This window comes from Parus major, chromosome 1, assembly GCF_001522545.3.
Source record: "Parus major isolate Abel chromosome 1, Parus_major1.1, whole genome shotgun sequence".
Lineage (NCBI taxonomy): Eukaryota > Metazoa > Chordata > Aves > Passeriformes > Paridae > Parus > Parus major.
Window position 1 is genome coordinate 67,345,987 of NC_031768.1, and position 25,628 is coordinate 67,371,614.

Here is a 25,628-nt window from a genome sequence, read left to right on the forward strand (position 1 = left end):
GCTTGCTACCTTAAATGCAAAGAAGAATCTTAGGCTAATCTACCACTAGTTTGATCGAGCTTCCCCTAGTTCTAGGGATGAATAACCTTTCTGCAATCGCCTCATCCACTGCCTTCATGATTTTGCAAATGTCAGTCATAACCCCTAGTTTCCCTCTCTCCAGAGCCTTCCCTAGAAGTTGCTTCATTGTCTTGATCATTTTACTTGTCCTCTCTGCCCTTTCTCTAACTTCATTGGAGAGGACATAGCTCAGCATCAGTAGGAAAGCCTTCTGTGTGGGTTATGAAGTGCAATTCCCTAACTCCAGAGGCAGTAGACCCATACGAAGTGTCCTCCAGCATTTCTATCCCACAGGCCACTTCATCAAGGAAGAGTTTGACTATTCCCACCATGTTGTTCTGATCACAGCTTACTGCACAGGCAGGTCTGCATGGGCCAGCATGGAACCTAGACAGAAAATCCTTCAAACTGTGTGAAAGTTTATGATAAATAGGTGAATTCATCCCCCTTATTCCCTTCTACACACAGGGTGAAGTGACCCACAAAAGCACCCAATGGTGTAAAGAATAGACTGACTTTCTTACAATGCCTCTGCCCGTCTAAGAGTGCAAGGCAGAGGCAGCAGTGTCTGTCTGGTTGCTCTCTGAGGGATGCTCCTCTGAGGGCTGTGATGCAGCAGAGCTGTGCTGCAGCCACAGGGTCGTGGGGACAGCTGCCTGCTTAGTGAGACAGAACAGGTTTGGCTGCCAGAGGCTCTCTGGGGTGTTCCACAGAATCAGATATTTTTCACAAGGTAATATCAACACCAAAACTCAACAGTCCAAAGAAATAAAAAAAAAAAAAAACCAACAAACAAACCAAAACCAACCAACCAAACTCTCATAGGACCAGGAAAGCACAGGTGGTTACTGAAGATTTTTCTAGTAAGTCGAATGACTAATGAGTTTCCTAAAACTGCTACCCCGCTTCCAGCCAACTACCATGACCACTCGACAGCCCTGCCTTGGCTCTGGGGGAGCAGCTGCTCCCCAGTGCCACTCAATTTAGGCCAGGGGCAAGTGAACCTCCTGCCAGCCAGCAATACAAAAACGTTCAATTTTGCAAAGAACTCAGAAGCCCAGTGTGGTGCCGCCAGTGAGTGATGGAAAGGGGAAAACGAGTGGCCGAGCCTGGCTTTCTGGCTCCACAGCCCTTCCACTTTCAGTGGAATTCCAGCAGAATCATACCCATTTGTACACATGAATCCATCTGTGAATTTTTAGAAGTGTCTCTAGTACCCTTGCCGCAAGGCTTGGGCCCAATGGAGAAAAGAAAAATGTGGTTAAGAGGAAATAGTAATGAATTCTTACAGGTTGCTTTTGTCTGACTCAGCTCATTTGAGTCTGTGTATTACAAATGCATGATGCAAAATATGCCCATCATTAAACAGGAAAAGCAATGCTTGTCTACGTGCTTTACTAAGGAAACTTGTTGGCGCTCTGCTAAAGGTCTTCAGATGGACAAAAAGTAATTAGTGTCATTAAGAAATATATCTTGGACATCATCTGTCACCCAGGGTCAGAGCTGAGACATGAGATGTTGGGCCAGAAGCTAGTGTCTTTATTTGCTCCTTTACCCCAACACAACCATGAAATCAAGTTTATTGACACAGAAATGAGTTCAGTTTTCATTAGAGAGATCAGGTGGACTCAGGTCCATGCTAGCTATGCCCAGTCTTTGTTGTAGGATTCAGTAATGGTCACATCTTCCTCATCCCTCTTGGTGGAGCTCCATTGCTTTTAGCTCACAACAGCACTCAACTGGCATGAAATGGAAGGAGAATCGAGTGTGGAGAAAACACAGTCTTTTGGGTCTTTTGGATCTTCTGAATTTATGCTTCTGTGTGAGTAAGAGTCAATCTGCTTCCAGACAACATTTACCTTGCTTGCTCCCCTCCACACATCTCCCAAGGAGAGGCTAATTCTTGTGGGCTGCAAACTGCACAGAAGAGGTTTTGGCTAACTTGGGAGAGGGGTAAAGACGTGGAGAGAAGATAAAGCTGCACCAGAGACTGACATTGGTGGAAATTAAAATGGGGCCAGATACGGCTGTGGCAGTGATGAGGGGCAGTGCATATGCCATACAAGGCAGCAGGACAAAGTAGGGGAGAGCAACAGCCCTGATGGACTCCCACATCCTCCTTCCCATGAATCTGCCTCAAGCTGATGGAAGGTGACACGCTCATCTATTTCCAGTGCTGAGGGTGCCTGTCCTTTTATAAATCTAACCTGATATCTCTTGTCCTGTCCTGACTGTAAGTAGCTGTGCAACTTCTGGACATGCCAAGAATGAAGATGGGAGTGGTGTAAAATTCTGAGAGGTGAATATATTACTCATGCTGCTCTTTCTGCTTCTTCATCTCTCACTTTCTTAGATGCTTAAAATATGTCTTCTAACACCAGGTCCTGTGAGAGTGCAGTGCTCTGCCTTCCTATAAGTAACTTCTAAACATTAGCCAACACTTCCTCTGCAGGGTTTGAGTTTGTTCTTGGGAATCACTGCTCTTCCTTTAAAATGCTCCTTCAGTGGGACAACATGGTCTGCCATAGCTCTGCCATATCTCAGCATTCACTCAGGGCAACCAGATGCAATTTAGAACAACTCCATCATTTTGTGATGGGTTTCTGCCTTGTGCTGACCCACTTCTCTGTTACTCTTTTTGTATGTGTGCTTGTGTCCTGTTTTTTTCTGGGATAGAGATTTTTTTTTTCTTAGTAGCCGGTACAGTGCTGTTACAGTTTTGGATTCAGTATGGGAATAATGTTGGTAATGCAGTGATGTTTTGGTGGTTGTTGTTAAGCAGCTCTCACCCTAAGTCAAGGATTTCTGAGTTTCCTGTGCTCTGCCAGTGAGGAGCTGCACAAGAATCTGGGAGGGAGCATGGCCAGGAGAGCTGACCCAAACAGGCAGAAGGGATATCCCATACTGTAGAACATGTCCAGTATATAAACTGGAGGTTGTTGACCAGGGGACAGACTGATAGCTGTTCAAGGATGGGCTGGATGTTGACCAGCAGGTGGTGAGCAATTGCATTGTGCATCACTCATGATTCTTTTCACTTGAGTTGTATTTTTCTTCATTGTTATTGCTATTGTAATTATTATTATATTTTACCTTTTTTCAATTATCAGCTGCTCTTATCTCAACCCACGGGGTTTTTTTTCCCCTTCCCTAACTCTCCTCCCCATCCCACAGGGATAGAGAGGAGTGAGCAAGCAGCTGCATGGGGTTTGGCTTCTGGCTGGGGTTAAACCACAACAGTTTGTGTATGTGAACCATCTCCAGCACAGTGATATACACCTATACAGATGGAATAGGTGTATTTCTGATGAAAGACAGGTCTGATAATTGCATAAATAAAGTACGGATAATGGAAATGAAATCAATGTACCCAGCCAGGAAATAAGCAAGTGCGATATGAAATGCACATTACACCACCGACAGGTATTTTAATATAGCTTGTGAATAAGGGATTTATTTATAAGGAAAATGCTAAGACAAAACCTCAGAGTCTAATTATTTATCCAGCTATGCAATTATTAGTTATAAATCTCTAGAATGGCTGAGAAAGTGTTTGGGGAAATGCCAAGTCTGGCTCAGTGTGAAATGCTATTGCTAGGAACCGTGTTATTCCTAGCAATATATTATGGCCAAAGACACCAGAGACTTTCCATTTTCTGGGAGCTCTGCCTTTTTGCAGCAAAAAATGTGCTTTCAGTGATGGCTTTAATATCATGTTGCAGGCTTCAGCCACACAGGGGAGGAGGAATGGAGGCAGTTCCATTTAATCCAGACCTTTCTGGATTAAATGTCTGTTATGTGGTTGCAAGGGACAACAGGGGACCGGGCTTAATGGCCCAGGTGGTCCCTTCACATTCTGTACTCATATCCTCTGCTATTCAAATGGTTCCTTGGGGATCTCTGCCTGATCAAATACAAAGGGCACTAAATCCTGAGACCTGTTGGGAAAGCACCGACCTGAGTGATATAGTATGTGCTGAGGCAGAAGAGGAGCATGTGAGTTAGCCCAGCTCAGTTTGTCTTTACTCCAACCCCAAAACTATACTATTTGAGGCACCAGACAGTGACAGGTCCTCAGGAGCAGGAGACACAGCTCTGCTTCCCTCACAGCTACTGCACAGAGGGGACCTTTGTTAGAAGCTGATACCAGCTCTGTTCCAATGTTCTTTGCACCTTCCATCCAAGGCACGCCTAAACCTGTACCTGAAATCTCAATGTCACAAGACTTGCAAATGGTAAAACAACAAACTCCATCATGTAATCAGTTGGGTCTCCTGGCACACTGAGCACAGTACTTCACCCCCAGAACTTAGGAGATACGTCATAATTTCATCTTTACCCACATATATGATGAGTGTAAAGAATGAGTTATGTACCCTTGTATAGTTCTGACAGCCCTATACCACAACTGTTCATTTATGGTAGGGATGGATACCTTAAGCAAATCTCCCACAAATTTCTGCTGTGTTTTATAACCAAGAAACTGGACCAATAATCAACATTAGATCTCTTGTTAGTGTAAAACCCATCACACTATTTCATATATTACACTAGCCAAACATGGGAAAAAGCCAATTGGAATTTGCCATCTGGGTTAGAAAACCCCACAAAGCAACAGTAAAAAACACTGACATGTTTGTAATGAAACTTGTAGGAAATGTTTCCCAACTGACACTTGCCAAAACCCAGTGCAGGCTGGTCTGAACTAGGGTTAGGAAGCTGCTCATATACAAAGACTTCCTGGGATGTGCTGCCTTCTCAGGCTTGGTACAGCTCTACCATAGCAAAGAACTGCAGCACAGGCTGTGCTGAAGAAACGATTGCTGCATCACCCTCTGTGTTCTCTCAGCCCAGAAGGGAGGGGAGGAAGCATTAAGGATCCTGCCAAATGTTGTCCCAAGCTACACTTCCACAGCTGCTGGCCCTAGATTTGTTCAGGCCCTTCTGGAGGCACATGTCTGACCTGTGTCTGCCCCGAGCCTGCCTGCATTTGGTGGCATTTTTGCTGAAGGAGGCTGAGCACAGGATGCAGGGGGGAGACTGCAGGCTTGTGTAAGCTTCCCCGAGTGGACTGGGGATGACAGTGGGACGCTTTACTCTGTGGGCTGCTGCTCCCATCACCACAAGTGCCAGGACACGTCCCCTCACCCAAGCCTCGAGCAGAGTGTTCACACCCACCTCGATGCTGCTACTGCCCTCGGGGCTGCGGCTGTGTGTCCTGCACAAGAACTGTGCCATGCCCCAGGCCAGCAGAGAAGTCTCCTCCCCTGGGAAATGCTAGGAGATGTCTACTTCTCCATTGCAAGCCCTGGAGCAGATTAGTACCATGCAGGCTTGAGGTCTATGTGTGACTCATGGAGGGAGAGAACAAGCCCTGTCCAGCTATGGTCTTGAGGGCCTGTGGACTAATCTTTCTCTCATTTAAAGTGCTGAATTTTTCATGCTACACTAATAAAAGCCATTTGTACCATCCTGTAGTAATTTTCTGAATCATTTGACAAGGAAACAAATTTGGCAGGGTGTCTCTTAATTGATTTGCAGCATGCATCACCACTCTGTTCCCCTTGCCTTGCTGGGCAGCTGTGGTGTACTTTGCAAAATTGGCTGGGAGCAGAAATTCATCATAACATGAGATCAGCTGCACTGAGTCAACCCGAAAAATGCTTGTCAACGTGATCCTACCTCTGATGGTGGCTGAGAGCGAGATCCCTGTGACTAAGTGTAAGCACAAGGCAAACAGAATGCTACTCCCCAGGTTTCCTATTAATTCTGGCTGTATTTAAACACAGCATTTGAGCCTGCACAGGATAAGCCTGTGCTGATCCCAAGTTCAACACCAGAACTACTCAGGCACCTTTGAGTGCAGCCTCAGCTACACTGAGCAGAACATGCTGCACAGACTGAGATGAGCACAACTTCCCACCTTGCAATTAACCTTGCAGAAAGTCTAACCTCTCAGGCTCTTTCTGCAGACAGGTGTGACCCACAGAAATGAGAGGTCTTCTGCCATTTGGAGCGATGGAGTGGTTCAGGGAGATTTGCTGAGTGCTGGTGCTAAAGCAGAGTTGGGGATGAGACATTGGGACTAGGACTGGGAAAGCAAGGGTTGGGATAAGCACACAGTTATGAACCATCTCCTTCCAGTGCCTGCAAGATATCAAATGTGTTCAGTGGTGTGTGAAGCCACAGTGTTTTCATGTGATGTACAACCTCACAACCTTACTTACCCTCCTAATTTGCACGGTGGCAGCATGTGGATGACCCATCCAGATCCCCTCACACCCACTCAGCAGTGCAAAAGGTTTCCCTGGGGCAGCTCTGTGCACCACAGAGCTGCCGGTGGGTCTGGGATGCCCATGGCCACAGATGAGCATCTCTGCATCCCCCAGGGAGCAAACACCCAGCACGTTGTGCCCAGTGCCTGATGAGTGCTGGGAAGGCAGCCCTGGTGGGATCCTGCTGTTTCAAATTAGCACGTTGAGTATGCTGTCATCTGAAAGCTCCTCAGACCACACAAAACCAGAATGTGTCACAGAGGATCTGGGAGAGAAGAGGGAAGAGAGGCAAGGGATGATTCAGTATGCCAAATCAACCCACCACAGAGTGAGTGGTGATGGAGGACACTCAACACCCTGGAAACCAGGTCAGCCTCTTCCAAACACATTTTACAGTGAAATACTGGAGGTAGCTACTACTGACGTGCAAATGTGATAAGTCATGAGCTCTGGGCTTGCAGTATCTGAGAACTGTCAGGCTTGGGGAAGTGCATGCAATCCCACAGATAAGTGGTGGCTCCGGTGGGATGGGGACTTGTCACGTCATGGGAGCAAACAGCCTGCTGGTTCAGGGCAGCTCTCTGGGATGGTTGGGCTGTGAACAGGAGTGTATCACTGTCCCTCTTTCTCATTTTCATTTCTGCCATAAAAGACCATATGAATTGCATGTAAGCAGGAAAAGTTCAGCTTTCAAGGAGTTGGAGCTAATATGTTTCTAGCAACCTCTAAATTTGAGCCAAGCCTCTGCTGCTGTCAGCCCTGTCAGAAAGGGCGACATCCTTCTATTTCAGTCAGAAGAAAACCCACAAACTTATAAACCAAAGACCCTGTTTGGGAAATGAAAGTACTCCTCTGAAATATCGCAGCCCAGGAACAAAGCTGGCTGTGGGTGGGATAAGCAATGACCAGCAGGGTTTTTGGTCTCCATAACAAGCTTGGTCAGAGTTTCCTGCTGCTGTTTCACATCTGTGAGCAGTTCACTGGTATGTCACGGGTAGGGTCTGTGCTGCCAGAGATCTGCAGCAGGGGTTGCAAGCTGGGAAAGAACCCCAGGTCAGTCACGTTTTCTGTGCTGTCTGGGATGCTGTGCAAATCCTATGGACGGTATGAGGGGAGAGAAGGGGGGCTGGCCTCTGGGTGACTCTGTGGTGACTCAGTGTGAGCTAGGGGAAGGAGACCTAAGCCACACAGGAGCATCTCAAGATTGATAGATCAGCACAGCATTTACCCCATGCAGAAGGAACACACCGAGAGCCTCACAAGGACCTCTGTTAAGGTCCCCACATGCAGCAGTGGGGATCAGGGAGTTGAGGTAGGTTAAAAACAGGTCAGGAATGTGGGAAAAAAGGTTGTTTTCAGCCAGATCAGTCTGTCTTATCAGGTGGCTCTGCCAGTAGGTGCATTGATTAGCAGGGATATGGAGGGGACAACAAACACAGAGAGGGATGAATGCGTGAAGCAGGCACTGAACTGAACGCTTGGGAAGTATCCTGAGGGGAGCAAGGAGAGTGGGCACGTGAGATCTGGGGAATGAAGTCAGAGCTGAACCAAACAGTGGGGTCATGCCATGAAAACTATTATTTTCTGCTCTTTAGCAATGCCTCTGCTGAAGTGGAGCAAGATACACTCCAAGAAACCTCAGAATTGTTTGGACTGAGCTTCAGCTTGAACTGTGATAAATGACTGACTGCTTGGGCTGAGAAAAGGAGGTAAATCTGTCCACCAGCAAAGGTGTGTGGTCCCCAAGTGGTGGTAGAGCACAGGGAAACAAGATTGCAGCCTCCAGTTGCTGGCAAGGACTTCCACCATCACCTCCCATCTGCTGAGGGCAGTGGGAAGGTTGGCACTGTCTTTTGAAAAGAAATTCCTTAGCTGCAGCAAAACGAATAGCAAGAAGCAGCTGGGCAGGAGGTACCATGCTGTTCTGTTTAATCCCAGAGGGCCAAGGGGGCTCTTGCTGGATCAGACTGACATCCTCTGAAGTGCTGTGCCAAGAGCACAAAAATCATTTGTTTGGGAATGAAGGCAACAGTGCCACTCTCTTGGGAAAACACAAGAACAATAAATCAATCGTATGCTTGTACAAGTGGTGGCAAATAGCAGCACAGCAGGCAGCAGCAGGCTGCTCCTCCAAAGCCTCCCAGAGCATCCCCTGGCCTTTCGAGAGGTCATGGCACACAAGCAAGTCCCTGCCAACTCCCACATGGCAGAAGCAGCACTGCCATAACTGTGAGTTCAATCCACTTAATCATCATACCTTTATTTTTTTAGGTGGAAAACACATCCCATTTCATCTCTGCACCCCACATCACAGCTGCCCCTTTGGTGCCTGGCTCCCTTCCCTTGAGGATGAGCAGGAAGCTCCCACAGGACAGCATCTGAGCAACTCAGTAGGCAGCCAGCACCAAGCCCCAGGAGCTCCTCTGTCTGATGAAATCATCTCACAGTGTGAAGATCCTCGCAGCTGAAATTGAAAAGTTATTTATTTCTCCTCTAAAGGGGAAAAACATCTCACTGTGGAGGCTGTTTGTCCTTTGGGGCAGGGATCTCACTTTTGCCAGCTTCTGTGTTTCTACGCACTGGCTGGGAGCAGTGAGATGTTCTGGCAGGCAGGATGCAGCAGAGCTGATGCCCTCCTGCCCACAGCCTCCCTCTGCCAAGGCAGGTACAATGAGGGGCAGAGTTCACTGCTCCTCCATGGCACATGGGGATCACACTAGTGCTGCTAAGAGCACCTTCTGCTCCACTGCTGCCAGCCAACAATGCAATGGCTGATTCTCCACCCTCACCCTCGGGGCATTGAGCTGCCGTGATAGGAACCACAGATGAGGTGTCCTTGATGCTCCCTGGCAGCTCCAGGATAGCAGTCTTCTTTACCCAAAGGGGTTGTGAAGCCTGTATCAGTCCCCCACGTGCTCCAAAGGGATACCATGGTGTACAATGTCCTTCCCTCTCCCAGCAGTCAGAGTTCTCTCTGCAAGGGTGCTGGCAGGCTCTGCTGGGCTCTGCAGAGCCCCTCAAAAAGGGGTTTTTCATGGGAATGCTCATCCTGCTCACTCCAGCGGGAACATGACACCAACTTAAAAGCACACAATGAATGGTTTTACCACTATTCTCAGTTTTTATTGTCCTTTCAGTAATCATGGGTGGACTATTTCTAAGCATGGTCTAGTTTTGCTCCCAATGTCATCTGTAAGTGCCACACCACTGCCTTGGTCCAGTGCTCACTGCCTTGTGGTATCCCATCCCAACAGGGCTTTGGAAAGGTTTCTGTGAATATTAAACCTGCCAAACCCGCTAGAAGAAATAACCTCAGAGCAGGTGAGAGTTGAAAAAGCTGTCCAGGGCCACTCTTTTCTCCATGCCAGCAGAATCGCTTTCCCAGTCTTCAGAGACACATTCAGAAACCTGACCTGGCAGAGGTGTGACTTAGACCAAATTGATACTGCACAGGATGATTTTTCAAGCTCTGGGAAACTGGGAATCTAGGAAATACTGCAGGAAACCCTTGTGACTGGTGCACACAAATTTCTCATTTCACTTGGATTTTACCTGCTTGCTCAGATCCTGTGCTAAGCAGGACTGCTTGCTTTGGCATGGGTAGAGGAGGTGTCCTGCCTCAGGACTGGGCTTCCTATTTGAAAGAAATAATAAAAAACAGTATTCAATAGTAACAATACACCTGTTCAGAAACGTGGATGCTTTTGCATTGCTGTCAGGCTTCAAACCTTGAGGGAACAGCTGATGCCACGGCCAGCAGCACTGGCGTGCCGATGGGGCCGAATTTCCACTAGAGGGTTGTAGCGCTGTAAGGAAGCAGACACGGTTACTGTGGCAGAAATATCGCCTGTATTCCAGGCCTTTGTCAGCAGATCAAAAGCAACCTGCGATATCCCGGCTTCCAGCAGTCTCCGCAGTTTCCTCTGATGTGCACAGCCTGCAAGCTGCGAGAGGGCTGGTGCCTGAGCAGCCTGCTTCCCTGCCTTCCCTGACAGCCTCCAGCATTCATGTGATTCTGCACCTACAACATGGTTAGAGACATAGATAGAAAGGTAGACAGACAGACAGACAGATAGATAAGTAAACACACTGTGCCTGTGCATATGCACTGATGGACAGAATGTTTGACTGTGCACCTGGGGTTTTGATGCATGAGCACCCACGAGGTGTGGCAGTGGCACAGCGTGGCAATGAGCCAGGGCACCACTGGTGAAGCAAAGCCCACAGCCTGGCAACACGGCGAGTGGGACAATTAGCAGCATCAGCACAATGATAGAATCACAGTGTCATTCAGGTTGGAGAAGACTTAAAAGGTCATTGAACCCAAATGTTATCCCAGGACTGTCAAGTCCACCACTAAACCATGTCCCTCAGGGCCACATCTACACAGCTTTTAAATAGCTCCAAGGATGATAATTCCACCACTCCCCTGGACAGCTGTTCCAATGTCTGACCACCCTCTCAGTGAAGAAATTTTACCTAATATCAAATCCAAACCTCCTCTGGTGCAACTTGAGGCTATTTCCTCTTGTCCTATTGCTTGCTGTTTGGAGAAGAGACCTTTCAGGTAGTTGTAGGGAGCAGTAAGACCTCCAGTGCCTCCTCAGTGCTGAGTACAGGGGTATGATCTCCTCCTTGGTCCTGCTGGCCACACTGCTGCTGATCAGCAGACTGGGAAGTGTTAGCTCTTCATATGCAGCTGCAGCTCCAGGTCAGGAGCTGCCATGATATGCATTGCACCAAACACTTGTGCTGGGCCCTGGAGTTTTCAAGCCAGCCTTAAGCAGGAGCCATCAGAGGGGCTGCCACTCCTGCCACCAACCAGGTCCCCAAGTCCAGTGCAGTAGGTCCTCAGAGGTTCTCGTGTATGTGACCCCAGCATGCATTTTTACAGGGGTGTTTGTATTTTTTCATGTTTATCTGCAGAATCATAAAACCATAGACTGGTTTGGGATGGAAAGGACCTTTAAAGGTCATCTAGTCCAACCCCCTTGCAAGGAGCCTGTGTGTGCAGCTTTCTGAGAAGACGGTGTGCTAAGTGCTGACAACTGTACCGACAAGATCAGGGTGGTTTTGCTGCTGAAAACAAAAACTAGAGCTGTGTAAGACTGTGGGAAAAAATATATCCAAATATCACTGACGTTGCCTTCCTTTCACAGAAGGAGTGGGAAGGCAAATGCAACCACAAGGCCTGGCTGTAATATGGAAAACACAGCGTGACATTCACCAAGAATTTACACAGTGATCAATTTATGTTGCACCTGTTTGTCTGATACTATCACTATTTCCATTTACAGATAGATGGAAAATGGATTTTGCCTACATTTTAATCTCTTCTGTTATCAGAAAGGTTTTGAGGAAGCAAGTAGGAGATATTCTTGCAAAATAAAACATTACATCAAAAGATGGGCTTTGGTTCCTCTGAAAGATGACCTGATCATACCTAAGTACAACTGAGTAAAAACCAAACATCCAGCTGACAGAGAATCACAGAATATCTTGAGTTGGAAGTGACCCACAAGGACTATCAAGTCTAACTGAGAGGCCACAGAGTGCTATGATAGATTATCTGACCCAAAATACACACTTCAATCTTCTTCCCTTTATAGCTGGCTGGTGGAGAGCCACTTTTCATGCTAACAGGGGAAGGTAAGAGTTCAAGTGAGTTGTTTCTTGATGCAGAGGACAAAAAAGCCCCAGGGGAGACTCAACCATCTGAGGAGACCTGCAAAGTGGACACACAGAGTTGGGAAAGCCACCTCCCACAAGTGATGGTTTCTATTAACAAGTCCCAGACCTCAGGGAGACCAAACAGGCTGGAGAGCAGGGACTGGTGCTGGTGAAGCTTTTCCTGCTCTGAGCTGGCTAAAGGTGGTGGCAGCATGAGCCTTTGCTGATCCCAGTAATGCAGAAGAGCTCTGTAGATTCAGACCACTGGGGTTACCCCCTTTCCTCCTGGGGTGCTGCCATCCCTTGATGGGCTGACACTTGGGGCAGAAGGGTAATGGGTCTCCACCAAGGACAGGCAGCTGGCATGAGATGTGAAGAGAGCTTTGGCAGAAAAGCATGGTGTGAGGAGTATTTGGAGTGTGTGATGAAAAGGATGAGAGGGAAGGAAGATGAGTGCCCTGCCTGGGAATAAGGTGTCTCAGCAGCTATAGGTTGGAAGGCTAGATTAATTTTTTTAATTACATATTCTAACCAGTGAGAACATTTACAATCATCACGCAATAAACGTTTCTATTACTAATCTTCCACATCTAAGTTTCCTGTAGAACACACAAAAAAGAAAAAAAAAGAAAAGAAAAAAAAAAGAAAGAAAAAAAAAGAAAGAAAAAGATACACGTGAATTGCCTGCTGCAGAGAGAGCAGCCATGCACAAGCACCTTTGCCCCATGAGACAGCACCAAAACCCTCCAGCCTTGGTGTAGCACAAAGGCAGATGACTTTCTGCACCTGCTTTTGTGAACAGCTCTGCAAACCCTCTTCTCACGTAGCGAGGAGTCTCATTCCCTCCCGAAGGAGTCATAAAATACAGTTTTATCCATCCTGCATGCAGCAATCAGACAGGCTTAGGAGCTTAAGCACTCGTAGGGTAGCAATGCTTAAAAAGATTGCACAGGCCTGTTTGCCTGCCTCGATCTGCATCACTAATCAAGGCTCTCCTCAGCATGGACATTGTCAGAGCTGGGAGCAGAACAGCGAACATGCTCAGAGAGGGGGAGTTGTTAAGCTCGGTCTTTTTGGGGCGCTCAGCAGCTGGCAGAAAGAGCCCTGTGCTGCTGCCCTTACTCCACTCTCCGGCCAGCTGCTGAGCCACAGAGCAATGGGATCACGCACCGGGCAAAGAAGATGGCAGCAGACACGTTTCATCGCTTTAGACTGTTTTATTAAACAAAGCAAATCAAAACAAACCCAACCCAACCCCACCGGTGAGACACCAGCTCCTCATTTACACACCACTCCTTTTCCCAGCTCTGGGAGAACAAAGAGGCTGGACTGTAAATGAGAACAATGTGGTGAGTGTTACGCACATGAATATTTATCAAGGAAGACAAGAGAGGGGCCGATTTGCCACCTTCCTGCAACAGCAAGAGCTTGGTCATCAACAAGTCAGAGGGAAAGGGTAGGTGAAGAGGCTGGTCCATGCCTTGGTGCAGGCAGCAGTGTGTGGTATGCTGGTGAAAGGCTGTTCTTGCCTCTGAGGGTGACTGGGAGAGCCACCAGTCAGGAACAACCCTGGAGGATCCTGGGTTTTGGGACAAAAGCTAAATACAATACAGTTATGAAGCGAGGATACAATGTTCCTTCCGTCATGCAATCAGCTTGCAAGATGCACTTTAGGAAAAAAATTCTAAAGAATTAACTGAAAGTTGTTACCATTCCTTGGGCGTGCAAAGTGCTCATGATAAATCTTTTTCCTGAAGAAAAAAGCAAGGCTAAATCAAACTACAGAGCTTGTCAAGCATGAGATTTACAGAAATCTCACTGGGTTATGGGTTCATTTCTTAAACAGTTGAATTATAGCAGCTTCTGGGCATCAATAAATGAAGCGTGCTGACCGCCTGGGGGCTGTGGGGAGTTAGGGTATGAGCAGCAACGGAGAGATCGCGCTGGTTATCGTCTTAATGTGTATTTCAAAGTCACTCCCGAAAAAGAAGACGAGATAGTAGTTAAGTATTCCAGCCACAGACATGAGGAACAGGAACAAAATGATGCGTTTTCCAAACAAGTAGCCAGGAGTGCTGAGGAAACAGAAATGAGGGAAAGCAATTTGTTAGTGTGCATCATCTCACATGAGAACCCTCAGACTTTGGACTCCGCTGTTGAGACCAACTGAAAGACCCCAGGGGCTGACAGAGAGGGGGAAAATTTCTCTTCTGTCTTGCATTGCCAGGCAGTTGAGAGGACTTAAATGTAATTTTCAGGATCCATTTGGATCTGGATTTGGTGTTCTGTTCTCAGCGTAGGCTGCTGCTTACAAAAGTGTCTGTTCAGAGGGACTTGAATGTGTTCTCATCCATTACAGGCTGTGAGATAGCTCTGTTTCACATGTGTGTAATTTGCTTTATTAATATAAACAAAATATAAATACTAATATGGAAACACAATCTTGTGCAAATAGGGGCACAAAAATGCAAACATTTGCAGAGAGTCCTGTGAGCGGGAGCTGCAGGACCCCTGAACCCAGTGATGCTGCACATCCATCATCTCCCTCAGCTACACCCATTCATCCAAAAGAGAGAGGCTTTCCTGCACAAGCCAACACCAGCAGCTCTTGCAGGCAGCACCACAAGCCAGCAGCTGAGCCTGTGGAAGTGGCAGCATCCAGCTGTGCTGCTACCACATTCTGGATTTTGTAAAGAGGCTCTGCAAGTCCTTACCTCTGAGTCCTCTCCCCGAGGTAGCCCACAAAGTACTTCTGCCTCACAAACAAGTACATCAGGCCAGCAAAGGCAGCAGGAGCTGGGTAAAGGATAAAACAAGGCATTAAAAACACCAGCCCAGGTCTCACTGTACACACTGTCCCCATCTGCTGCCTGGGCTGGAATGGAAACGGGAATCTGCAGTCCTGCATTATGGAACAAGCACTGGAACTGGGATGAAGACTTCTGTATTGGAAACAGCCCTTGCCTTGCCCTCACTCCAGCTTTTCTGAAGACTTTGTGGGTGTAATCCTGCTCTCAGGATCCTGTGCCCACTGCAGAGCACACACTCACCACCATCCTTCCAGTACCTAAAGGGAGCCTACAAGGAAGCTGGAGAGGGACTTTTTACAAGGACATGAACTCATAGGACAATGGGGAAAAGGCTTTAACCTGAAAGAGAGCAGGTTTAGATTATATTTAAGGAAGAAGTTCTTCACGGTGGGAGTGATGAGCCACTGGCACAGGTTTCACAGAGAAGGTGTGGATGCCCCATCCCTGGAAGTGTTCTAGGCCAGGCTGGATGGGGCTTCAAGCAACCTGGTCTGGTGGAAGGTGTTCCTGTGTCTGGCAAGGGAGCTGGAACAAGGTGATCTTTGAGATCTTTTCCAACCCAAACCATTCTATGATTTTGTGAAATCCAGTGTGGGTCATACCAGGCTCAGGAAAGAGAATTCCAACTCAGGCACTGTCCTCACCAGAAAGAGAAGGCTGTTCTGGTTGGCAACTGCACTTCACTAGGAACAGGTGGAGGTTACACTATGGTCCAATACTAACTTCTGAGCATATAAAAAGGGGCTTTCCCCCATAATTCTAGCTTTTCCCACAGCTGCAGACAAAACTGGTTCTCCTCCTCCTGGTCAGGGAACTCCATTTTTTCCCAGAAAAAATAGACAGGTACCCCAGGTATGAACTAATCTTAATGTTAGACAAACTCACACTGCACTGAAGGGGATCACAATTAGAAATGCAGGTCAGTAGTCCTGGGCTGCCCTCAGCACAGGGGAGAGCTGGCAGCTCTGGCAATTTAGAAATTGAGCCCATTTCCTGCTCCAAGACTGAACAACATGGCAATAATCCACAACCCCTTCTCCCAAAAACAAAGTGCCATAATGCCATGTATGGGAAATGTCCCTGGCCTGGACTACCTTGAATCAAGTCTGGGAACACATCTGTTGACATAAGCCAAGCCAAGCCACTAGTGTGCTGCTACTCAAGCAGCATGCTAATCTCCAGGACAGGAGGGTAAGACAGGTTCCACTGCTGCAGGAGGGTTAAGCCCTGAAAGTGTAACTTGTGAAGCGCTCACCATCCTCTGCTGAATGTGGTGCCAGGTTGAAGGGGGGAAAAAAAATCCCAAACTTTAGAGCATTACCTTGGCTGCAGAGAAGGCCAGCACACCAAAGCACAGCGAGAAACGTAGGGTACGCATGTCCACAGTTCTGGCTAGAATGGAATGTATTAGAGAGAAATCAGAGCACAGGCAAACAGAAAAATACTCATTATGTTTCACCAGCAGAGAATGGTGGCAGGTGAATTTGGGCTGCACTAGTGCCCCTGAGAGTAGACTTCCATCCCAGAGCAATGTGAGGCCCCTGACCTGCCCAGGGCTGGGCTCCTCACCCACATCTGCTTCCCTGTTTTCTCACTCAGATAATGGATGCCTTTGTGCTGCCTGATGAGAAAAACAAACCATCCTGTGCCCATGTGGCACCTGTGGAAGCCACTTTTTCCCTAACCTGTTTGATCATGATAGTTGCTGTGAGCTTTATTGGCTTAAAGTCCTTTAAATTGAGTCATATTAATAAAGTTATTGGATGAAACCAACAAATGTAGAATTGCATCACAAATAAGAGCGTCTCACAGAGTTAACATGTGTCTTTGCAGTGGAATAGGAATGGTTTCCAGCTGCCTCCTTCAGCTGTGAATGCTTTCTGAGGGGGAGAAGTGAAGAAGTTGAGAGTGATTATATGTGGAAAAGTAGTGGAGAAGTGGAGAGCTGTGTGCCAAGGGAGGTGCCAGAGACCAAGGGATTTGTGCAAGCTCTGACACCTCCCTGCTCCTCAGCAGGCTGACATCTCTGCTGGCTCTTTCCTTTTGAGCCCTTGGGACTCTGTCTGTGCCTGTGCCACCCTTCCAGCAGGGAAGAGTGAACTGGTTCCCAGATGAAGGGACACAGTACTTGTGATGGCTGCAAGACCTATATAGATGCAGCACAGGGTGGTAAAAGGGTGCTGGATTCAGCAAATACATCCGAAAACTTCATGTCTGAGCACTGAGCACAGCTAGGGATTATGTACAAAGCCTTCATCTGAGGGAATTTGGAATCCACTTCTGGCCCCCAAAAGGGTTTGGATTTAATTTTAATGCAGAGCATGATAAGCCCCACTCTGCCCTCACCAACCCCTCAGTTCTTGTCTACTCACTTGGCAGTGTAGACACGGTCGAAGGAGGAGGATCCCTGCCGCTGCAATCCCTTCCCATTGCAATGTCTGCTTTCATGCTCCACTTTGTTAGCAAAAAAAGCTGTTAAAAAAACAGGGTATTCAGTATGTCATCTGAAGATATTGCAGAAGCTGGGCTTTGTGGGCTCAGGTCTATTCCCATAAGCATCCATGCTGGACAGACGCCAGGAGAAGACACAGGTGTGTGAGGGTGCAGGATGCGGCCAGTGTGCTCGCTCTGTCACCCAGGTTTAACCAAACCTTCTGTGCACCCCCACATATCTGGAGGTGACTGGTAGCAGGCTCTCACCTCCAATCCCTGTTTCATCCCAATATTGCACTTTGGTCAGTCTCTGTATCTTTGCTGCAGAACCACTGACCTGACCTGGTCCTTTGAGCTCCCAGTGGAAAAAGAGCTTTCCAGTCAGAGCTGCCAACCCCAAATCTTGCTCTCCAACAGAGCAGGGAGACAAGGGAGTCTATTCTCTTTTAGTGAAACCCATTTGCCAAACCAAGGACATCCTGCAGGGCTGGTTCTTTTTCCAGAAAGGCCCAAAGAAAGCCTGTTCCTAATGGCTGATCTGTGTGTATCCTCCTTTTAGGCAAAAGAGTTATGTCAGAGTGTTAGCTGCTGCAAAAATGCAGCACCTCAAGATAATATTTCATCTTCTTGACAAACATGTTTTATCTGATGACACTAAACCAGAGACCATCAATCACATGTCTAAATACACCAGAGAGAGCTCTGGCAGGCTACAAGCTGCAAACTTTCTGTTGTCGTGCACCCCATCTCAAGTGCATCCAAATCACTCTGTGGCTTGGAATATTAACCTAATATATCCACATAAAAGATAGGCCATCAGGAAACACATTATTGTAACAATAAAAATTTAACTAGATAAGCTGCAGGATTTCATCCCTGCAATCTGAAGGGTTGCCGCTTTTTCTCATCCTTCATTGATGCTGTAAATAGGTTTTTTGTACTTCCATTGTCCTTAATAAAAGCTACTGAGCTTTTCGGTTCCCAGTGTTGTGGGACCCCCAGGGTACATACAGCCCTTCTGCAGAAAACCCCACGGTGCTTTAAGCCAGCACCCCTACCCTGGGGCAGGCTGCAGACCTCCCACTGCCCGCAGCACCAGGCACTGCTGGGGGACCCTGACCAGACACCATCGGGCAGCACAGAGCTCTCAGCACCTCCACCTGCACACCGGCCCAGCCTTTGGCAACAGGTTACCCTGCCTGCAGCCACTAAGAGGACTGTCCTGGTTTAGGGTAAATTTGAGAGAGAACACCCAAAAGGGGTACCTCCAGAAAGCAAATTCAAGCGGCCTCTCCCTCAGCTGGCTCGGGAGAAAGATTTCCTTGGGGAGAAGTGGGAAAAACTGTTTATTTAACAGAAATTGAATAATATTAAACAATAAAACCTCTCGCTGCTCAATGAGATGGCAAATCCAGGAAAGTCTTTTTCATGTGGTGTAGCTGGGCTTGCTCAGGTTCTCATCAATCCCTCTGTCACTGGATAGTGACAAGGCCCAGGTCCTGGTGGGCCACAGGTGTGAGATCCCTCACACCTGTGCAGGGGTTTGGCTGGGATTTTTTTTCAGTCCAGAGCAGGTTTGAACAGATCCAAGGAAAAGGAAAAAAGAACAGTCTGGGGAATTTCTCTGCCTCAGCTAGCTAAAAGCTAACTAAAAGCAAAGGAGAGCTCTGTCCCGCTCTCTGTCTGTGCTGCAGATAGCACAGTCCAGGAGCAGGACGCAGGGCAGTGAGTGCTCTTTATCAACACAAACTACGGCTTCTTCTTTCTCTGCTTGTGCTCTCAGAGCCAGTCTTAAAGGTCCAGAACTTAATATATAACATAAACAAGGTGATTGGGGATACAAGCATCATAAAGTCACCCCAGGATAAGGACCTAACTGAAGAGGACAAAGGTGATCAGCACTTTTTTGTCCAGAGCTGCAGCAATGGGAAACCACTTCCTGCAGGTCTGGGACCACATGAAGTCACTGGTAGTATACCTCCTCCCTTTCTTTTATCATGCATGGGAAATCTCTAGAAAATACCACAGCTTCTGAGAAAGCCAAGTAAGCCATTTGTCTCCCTCTCCTCTGCTGCAGGTGCTGCCACTTCCCAAATATCAGCTTGCTGCTGCAGAGAGGCTCCATGATGCCAGGAGGCAAGAGGGTGCTTTCACAAGCCATCATGAGAGGAGTGAGCAGAGCAGGGCTGGAGAGGTTTAATTCACCTCAGCTGTTCCAGGATATAATGCCCTGAGGATCCAAGGCTGCACAGACCGCCCAGAGCCTGAACAGTGGCAGTCCCACTCTGATCAAGGCAATGCTCAAGAGTTCAGTGTAAGCCTGGTTGTTTCACAAGTCCATGTCAACAGACACTGAGAGCTGATGATCCCACATAGCCAGTGCTTGCAAACATGCCCCTTATTTCTCTCCACTTTGCTTCCTCTGTCCTGATCTGGTCAGAAACTGATTTTCCCTGAAAGCTTCTGGATTGCAACATCTCTTCAGTGAAAGAACAATACTTTAGGCTGCATGCGTCACTCAGTGGTATGCGGCCACATGAGTCATTCCGTAGGATGTGCAGATTCCATCATGAGCAAGGTGACAGTCAATGGACACCAGACTGGGGCAGCACCGTAGCCCACCTCCATCTTTAGGAGTAACACCATTCAAGCTGTTTTCTAGTCCTGCACCCTATGCAGAGAAGCATTTAATCACAAATTTACGTGGTGCTGAGTTCATGCACTTAGAGACAGTCAAGCAGAGGCCCAAGTTCTTTGCTGAATGAGAGCCACAACAAGAGTTCAGTCCACCTGATACCCCTTGACAAACATTTCTACTGCCTTCATAATTGCAGTCACTGCAAGGCTGCATATCAGGTCCAGTCTTTCTAGAAAGAAAGCTTGGGAAGAGGAAATCAGATGATGTAAAGCTTGAAATCATGGTTTAGGGCTGTCTGTGCCACGTGCTCGGCAGACTCTGCCAAGCATCCTACTTCCCCTTTGTAGCAGCTGGGTCAATAATCTCACAGACAGCTAAAAGCACATGAATGGAAGTCTGATATGTGCGAATGAGAGGAAAAAACATGTATATAAAGTCATATGATTACATAGCAAGAAACGTATATTTGACACATTTTCTTAATTATGGTACGTGCTCTGGTCTTAATGTACCATATTCTGGTGATGTCACACGCTGTGCATTTACCAGAGAATAGCATTGGGTGAAATGATGTGGCATTTAGTGACTATGTTGAAACTAAACCAGTTTGCATCTCTTTTTTTTTTTTTCATTTTTGTTTTTGCTCCTTGGCAGCTAGGCTCCCAGCACTTCCCCCTCTCTGCAGCAGCCCAAGAATAGCCCATTTCCTAGGACTTTGTGCTCAGTGGGAATCTCCTATTTGTAATAACAAGCCTTCACTAGAGATTTCTGGAATTTTCACCAGCCCCCCCCCATCCCACTGCTGAATTTCTTTGAACCTGGGCAAACTTAGTGCAGCTGAGGCAAAACTCAATACTTTCTTTGTATTCTGGACAGAATTTCCTGCTAAAATAAGTACTTGTAAGAGAGCGCAAAGAAGTTAAAATCAAATTTACACAGGAGAGATACTTGTTTTATTTAAAAAATCTTGAAGAATATACAAAGGATGACTACACAAGGCCTGAATAAGAGCTAGAGAAGGAAACTTCACCATCTCAGGAAATGTACATTGTTATACTGCAGGACCTGGAGATACAGGAAAGCAGGAGAGCTGTGCCTGCCCACAAATAGCCCACACAGACTCCTCCGATTCTATCCCCTTCACCCAGCTCCAGGTAAAGGTCTGACCCATTGCAGCCCCCCAGGGATTCCATCCCTGCCCATGGCAGCAGGGCTCCAGCTTGAGAGCAGCCCTGGCTTACCATAGCAGGGACCTAGGTCAGAAAAGGAGGTCTTAAGTCATCAAATCAAAACGCATATAGCCACAGGGTATCCCAGCATATTAGTCCTTGTATTAGCTGAAATGTATAACACACTCACTCTAGAATGTCAGGGAGTAAGACCATGTGACAGTCAGGATACTGCCACAGCATCACACAAAATTCCATGCTTAGGAGGCCGTTTCTAAAGCCAAAGCCATGCCTAAGCATGCATGCACTTATAACCAAAGATTATCTATCCAAAGATCAGCTCAGCATGTGTCATCCTGAACTTTCCTCAGCTCCCTTCTATCCCTTAAATAAATTTATTTATTTTTGTCTTACCGTTCTGGACAACGCTGATCAGAGTGACGATGGCAAGCAGGACAATGCTTCCCAGGGTCTCCTGGTCCATTCTGTGAGGGAGCTGTCAGGGTGGACGGTGCAGCCTCGGTGGCAGCTCAGTGCTACGAGCACAGAACGAGGAAGTGAAGGTTTTATCTTGAATCATGAAACACTTCCTATGGCTTCACAGGAGAGTGGCAGCACCCTCTGCTCTTGTGCCTGTCAGACCAATAACCACAGGCTCGCTTGCTTGTTGTGTACAGATGAAGCCCAGGGAAAAAAAATTACATGTTGGTGATCCAAGAGGATACATAATGTGGAAAGATACCTATTGCCCTTCCTACACACAAGCAAAACCTGGATATCTAAAGCATGTCTGAGAATTTGGCTGGCTCTGTGGAACAGCAGAAGGCTGGAAGAAACCAGCCAGGCTACCATGGCATTGCCAGCAAGTGCCCGACCACTCCACAAGTAGCAGGGAGAAGAAATAATGTCGACAAGTGTCAGCAATGGTGTTGATCTCATGCAGATGATCTTCCTGGTCACATCTCCATCAGTCTCACCAGTGAGGAGACCCCAGGCCTGCATGCCACAAGCCAGAGCTCTTGAACTCCCGGGCATAATGGAATGGGCAGTACATCAGCACTGTGAGCATTGCTGATGAGCACAGAAATATGACTTTTGTTACCAGGCATGGATCCTGCATCCTTCCCCCTGCAAGTAACTCCTTGGGAGACAGTGACAGCTATGAGCATTCAGTGTTTTACAGGCTCAGACTTCACAGTTGTGCCCCAATTTTAGTGCTTGAAGCCCAATATACTGTGTACATATATATATATATATACACTATATATATATATATAGTGTACATATATATATATATATACACTATATATATATATATACAGTATAGCTGTGAACTTGAGCATATTCACAGCTCAGATCCAGCCCCTTGATGAAGTTGGCACAGAAGCACAGGCTCTGGTGTTGGACAAAAGTGATGGGTTGACCTTGGCTGAATAGCAGGTGCTCACCCAAGCCACTCTATCTCTCCCCTCCTCAGCTGGACAGGGAATTAAAAATACAACAAAAGGCTAAGGGGTTGAGATAAGGGCAGGGAGAGATCATTCACCAGTTACTGTCACAGGCAAATCAGACCTCATTCTGGGTGGGACAAAGCCAGGTAGGAGTTCCCAGCAGGAGCCAACCTGCAAAACCCACCCTTTTCAATGGGAATACATTTACTTACAATGTTTTTATCCAGTCTCTCTATCATGCAAATTTTTATAATCCGTAGTCTTACATATGGAAAACTCTCATATACTTTGGAGATAAACAAATACAGAGATGAACTGGCTGAGAGGTAGGTGATTAACACTGAGCTGTGACATAGTTATCAGAATAGGAAAAGGCTGTCTTTTTGGGATGCCTTCCCTACAGTCCATACAGACATGACTGTGTGAGAAGCAAGGCCATAAAGAATATCAAGGTTTAGACTCAGCCTGTGGTTTTTTCTTCAGATTTTTTACTTTTGCCAGATTTACGTTAGAAAAAAAACAAATCCAAGAACAAAAGGAGAAACACAACAGCTCTTTGAGAATGCTTTCATTCAGGTTGAAGTTTTCTTTTTAAACAGAATATGATCTTTTCCTAGTGTTTGAACATCAGTGCTTATGTTTTGTTGTCTATTGAGCACAGGATTGTAGCTGGTATTTAGGGATGGTATTTAATGCTAAGCATCTACTAATTTTCTGAGAAGGAAAAACCCATCACCTAAAAGCTGTTATGGAATTAGCATAATAATTATTATTATTATAATTAATTAATAATTAATTATGGAAGTTGAAAGAAGAGTATTGTCTAAGCAGAGATCAGTGTTATGATTGAAAAGAGAGGAGCTGGGCATGGGCATGGGCAAGCAGGAGGGAGCTGCTGACAGGAGAGGGAAAAGGAGACAATACAGGTCCTCAGGACATCCGTGGTAGGAGGATTCCCAGTTATTCTCCTGCAGCAGGCACTGAGCCTTCTCCTTCTGCTACCTGTTCTGTGCCGGTGCAAAGCTACCTGGCAGCCTGCAGCTTGCTTTTGATTTACAAGTGGCAGCACAAGCACGTAAGTCTGTTCCAACTTGCCAAGAAAATACACATGCTTCCACACTATCAAAGGCTTCCCAGAGGTGACTTCTATTCAGCAGAACTCTTGTATAAAAGAGGGTAGAAATCAGGCTGCTGAGGTATGAAGTTGCCATAATGCAAAAAACCCGACAACACACCGGTTTATGGCAGGAGGCCTTTCAGCAGGCTGACCCAAGCTCCCATCCCTTGCCCTGTGTGCTGGCCACATCGTGAGAGATGAGCTGTTGATGCCTTTGCCTTCTTCTTGTCCTCCTCTTTGCTTTCCAGGTCTTTGCTTTTCTTCTGCTCAGTGCCTCTCACCACACACTCATCCCCACTTTTCTCCTCTGCTCTGCACCTTTGGATTTCCCCCTGCCCTCTGGCAATGCTTTGGGATTTTGGCACTTGACACCCGCAGTGCTTTTCTGGAAACCCAGCCTGTTCCCTCCTCTTACCCAGGTTTGCTCCAAAGCCATCCCACATGTATCTGTGGAGGAAAGCAGGGTTTCACACTCCTCCCTGCTGTAAAAAAAAAAACCAACATGATATCAACTCCAGGGCTTGTTAAAATGATTTCTTGGTGTTCAGAGAGAAAAAAGCTTTGCCAGCAAGAACCTCTTTCGTATTGCTGCCTTAAGAAAGGAACTGCAGGGTTTTGTTTTGTTGGTTTTTTGTTTGTTTGTTTGTTTGTTTTAAGTACAGCATCACTCTGAGGGCTCTGCTTGAGGAAAAACAAGGAAATCAAGATGGTATGTGAGACATGGAATAAGAAGTCCCTTTAGCATGGCAAGGCAACACTGTTGTATAGACAGACAGAGCAGAAACCTCTTATGGGGAGGAATATTACCTTTTTATACCCCTTGGCACTAGAATAGCTGCAGGCTAAGAGATTCTGGCAATATTTTTGCAATTTGGGGAATTGCCTTGGCAAAGGAGGGCTAAAATTACTCTGCAAACAGTTTTTTCCATATCTACACACTAAATTGTCCCTTCTCCCTGGGACCTAAACACACACAGGATCACTGTCTGGGTAAGATAAAGTTGGCACCACTGGAAAACCCCATCCACCTGGGAGAAAGATCAGTGCAAAACATCTCCATCATATCTCACTTGGCCATTTGAAATAAGGGATTTTCCTGAGTAGACAAAAAAAAAGAAAAGGGGGTGGGAGGGAGTGGTACAGTGGGGAGGGAGCTTGGGGAACAGTACCTGCACCTTCTGTAACCCCCAGCTGTGGTCAGACCTCTTCAGGCACAGGCAATTCAGCACTTCAGCAGCTGCTGTCAGACCCCAGCCCTTCTGCTTGCTGCATGGCTGTTTGACATCCACATCATCCTGTCTGAGGAAGATAACCTTGACACAGTGAGCCGTGAAGCTCACAAAAATGTGCAAAGCCAGCGAGCTTTTCCAGTTGCTCTGCGAGGCTTCCTGCACATTAATCTCCTCCTCTGGAATCTTGAACAGCCAGTCAAAATAATCCCTTTGTAGAATTGCTTTCATAGTGAAGAGGAAAGGACCAGGAACACAGACCTATAAATATATTTTGGGATGTTCACCTCTCCTCTCATGCACTCTGATCAGAACTCAGCAGAAAGGACTCCAATGAAAGCGCATGTCTCTTGATGAAATAAGGGCTGCTCGTGTGAAGCTCCCACATGTGAGTGCCAGGTGACACCCAGCTCTCATGCTCTGTCATAAATGCAAGGTGACAGAAGCCCCTTGGACTGGCTGCTTAATATTAGCCCTGTGCTTTGCAATCTTAAAGCACCCCAGCCCCGTCAAAGGCAGTGCACACACACGTGTGGGTGACTACCTGCTGTCACGGCAGCCTGCCTCAGCAGCGCATCCTTGCTGGACCCTGACAAAACACCAGCGGAGCTCATGAACAGAGCTGGAAATAGTGAAGTGCAGCACGAAGGAAAGGGCAATGCTGCAGTTTTTAAAATGCTGCCTTCGTTCTGCAGAGCCAAGAGAATGAGCTGACAGAGCCCTCCCTCAAAACCCCCTCCTTCCCCACATTTCACAGCCTTCTTCCTTTCACTTAC

General features: G+C 47.0%; 1 protein-coding gene across 1 annotated transcript; it reads right to left on the reverse strand.

Annotated features, from left to right (window-relative positions):
* Positions 1-13,207: 13,207 nt before the first annotated feature.
* Positions 13,208-24,964, reverse strand: ALOX5AP (arachidonate 5-lipoxygenase activating protein). The gene is made up of 7 exons (XM_015648644.3): positions 24,793-24,964; positions 24,039-24,105; positions 21,470-21,591; positions 17,188-17,287; positions 16,137-16,207; positions 14,720-14,801; positions 13,208-14,080 (listed from the first exon to the last, which is right to left on the reverse strand). The coding sequence occupies exons 3-7, from the start codon at positions 21,537-21,539 to the stop codon at positions 13,918-13,920; spliced, it is 486 nt and encodes a 161-aa protein (XP_015504130.1). The 5' UTR covers positions 21,540-21,591; positions 24,039-24,105; positions 24,793-24,964; the 3' UTR covers positions 13,208-13,917.
* Between the last annotated feature and the right edge of the window lie 664 nt (positions 24,965-25,628).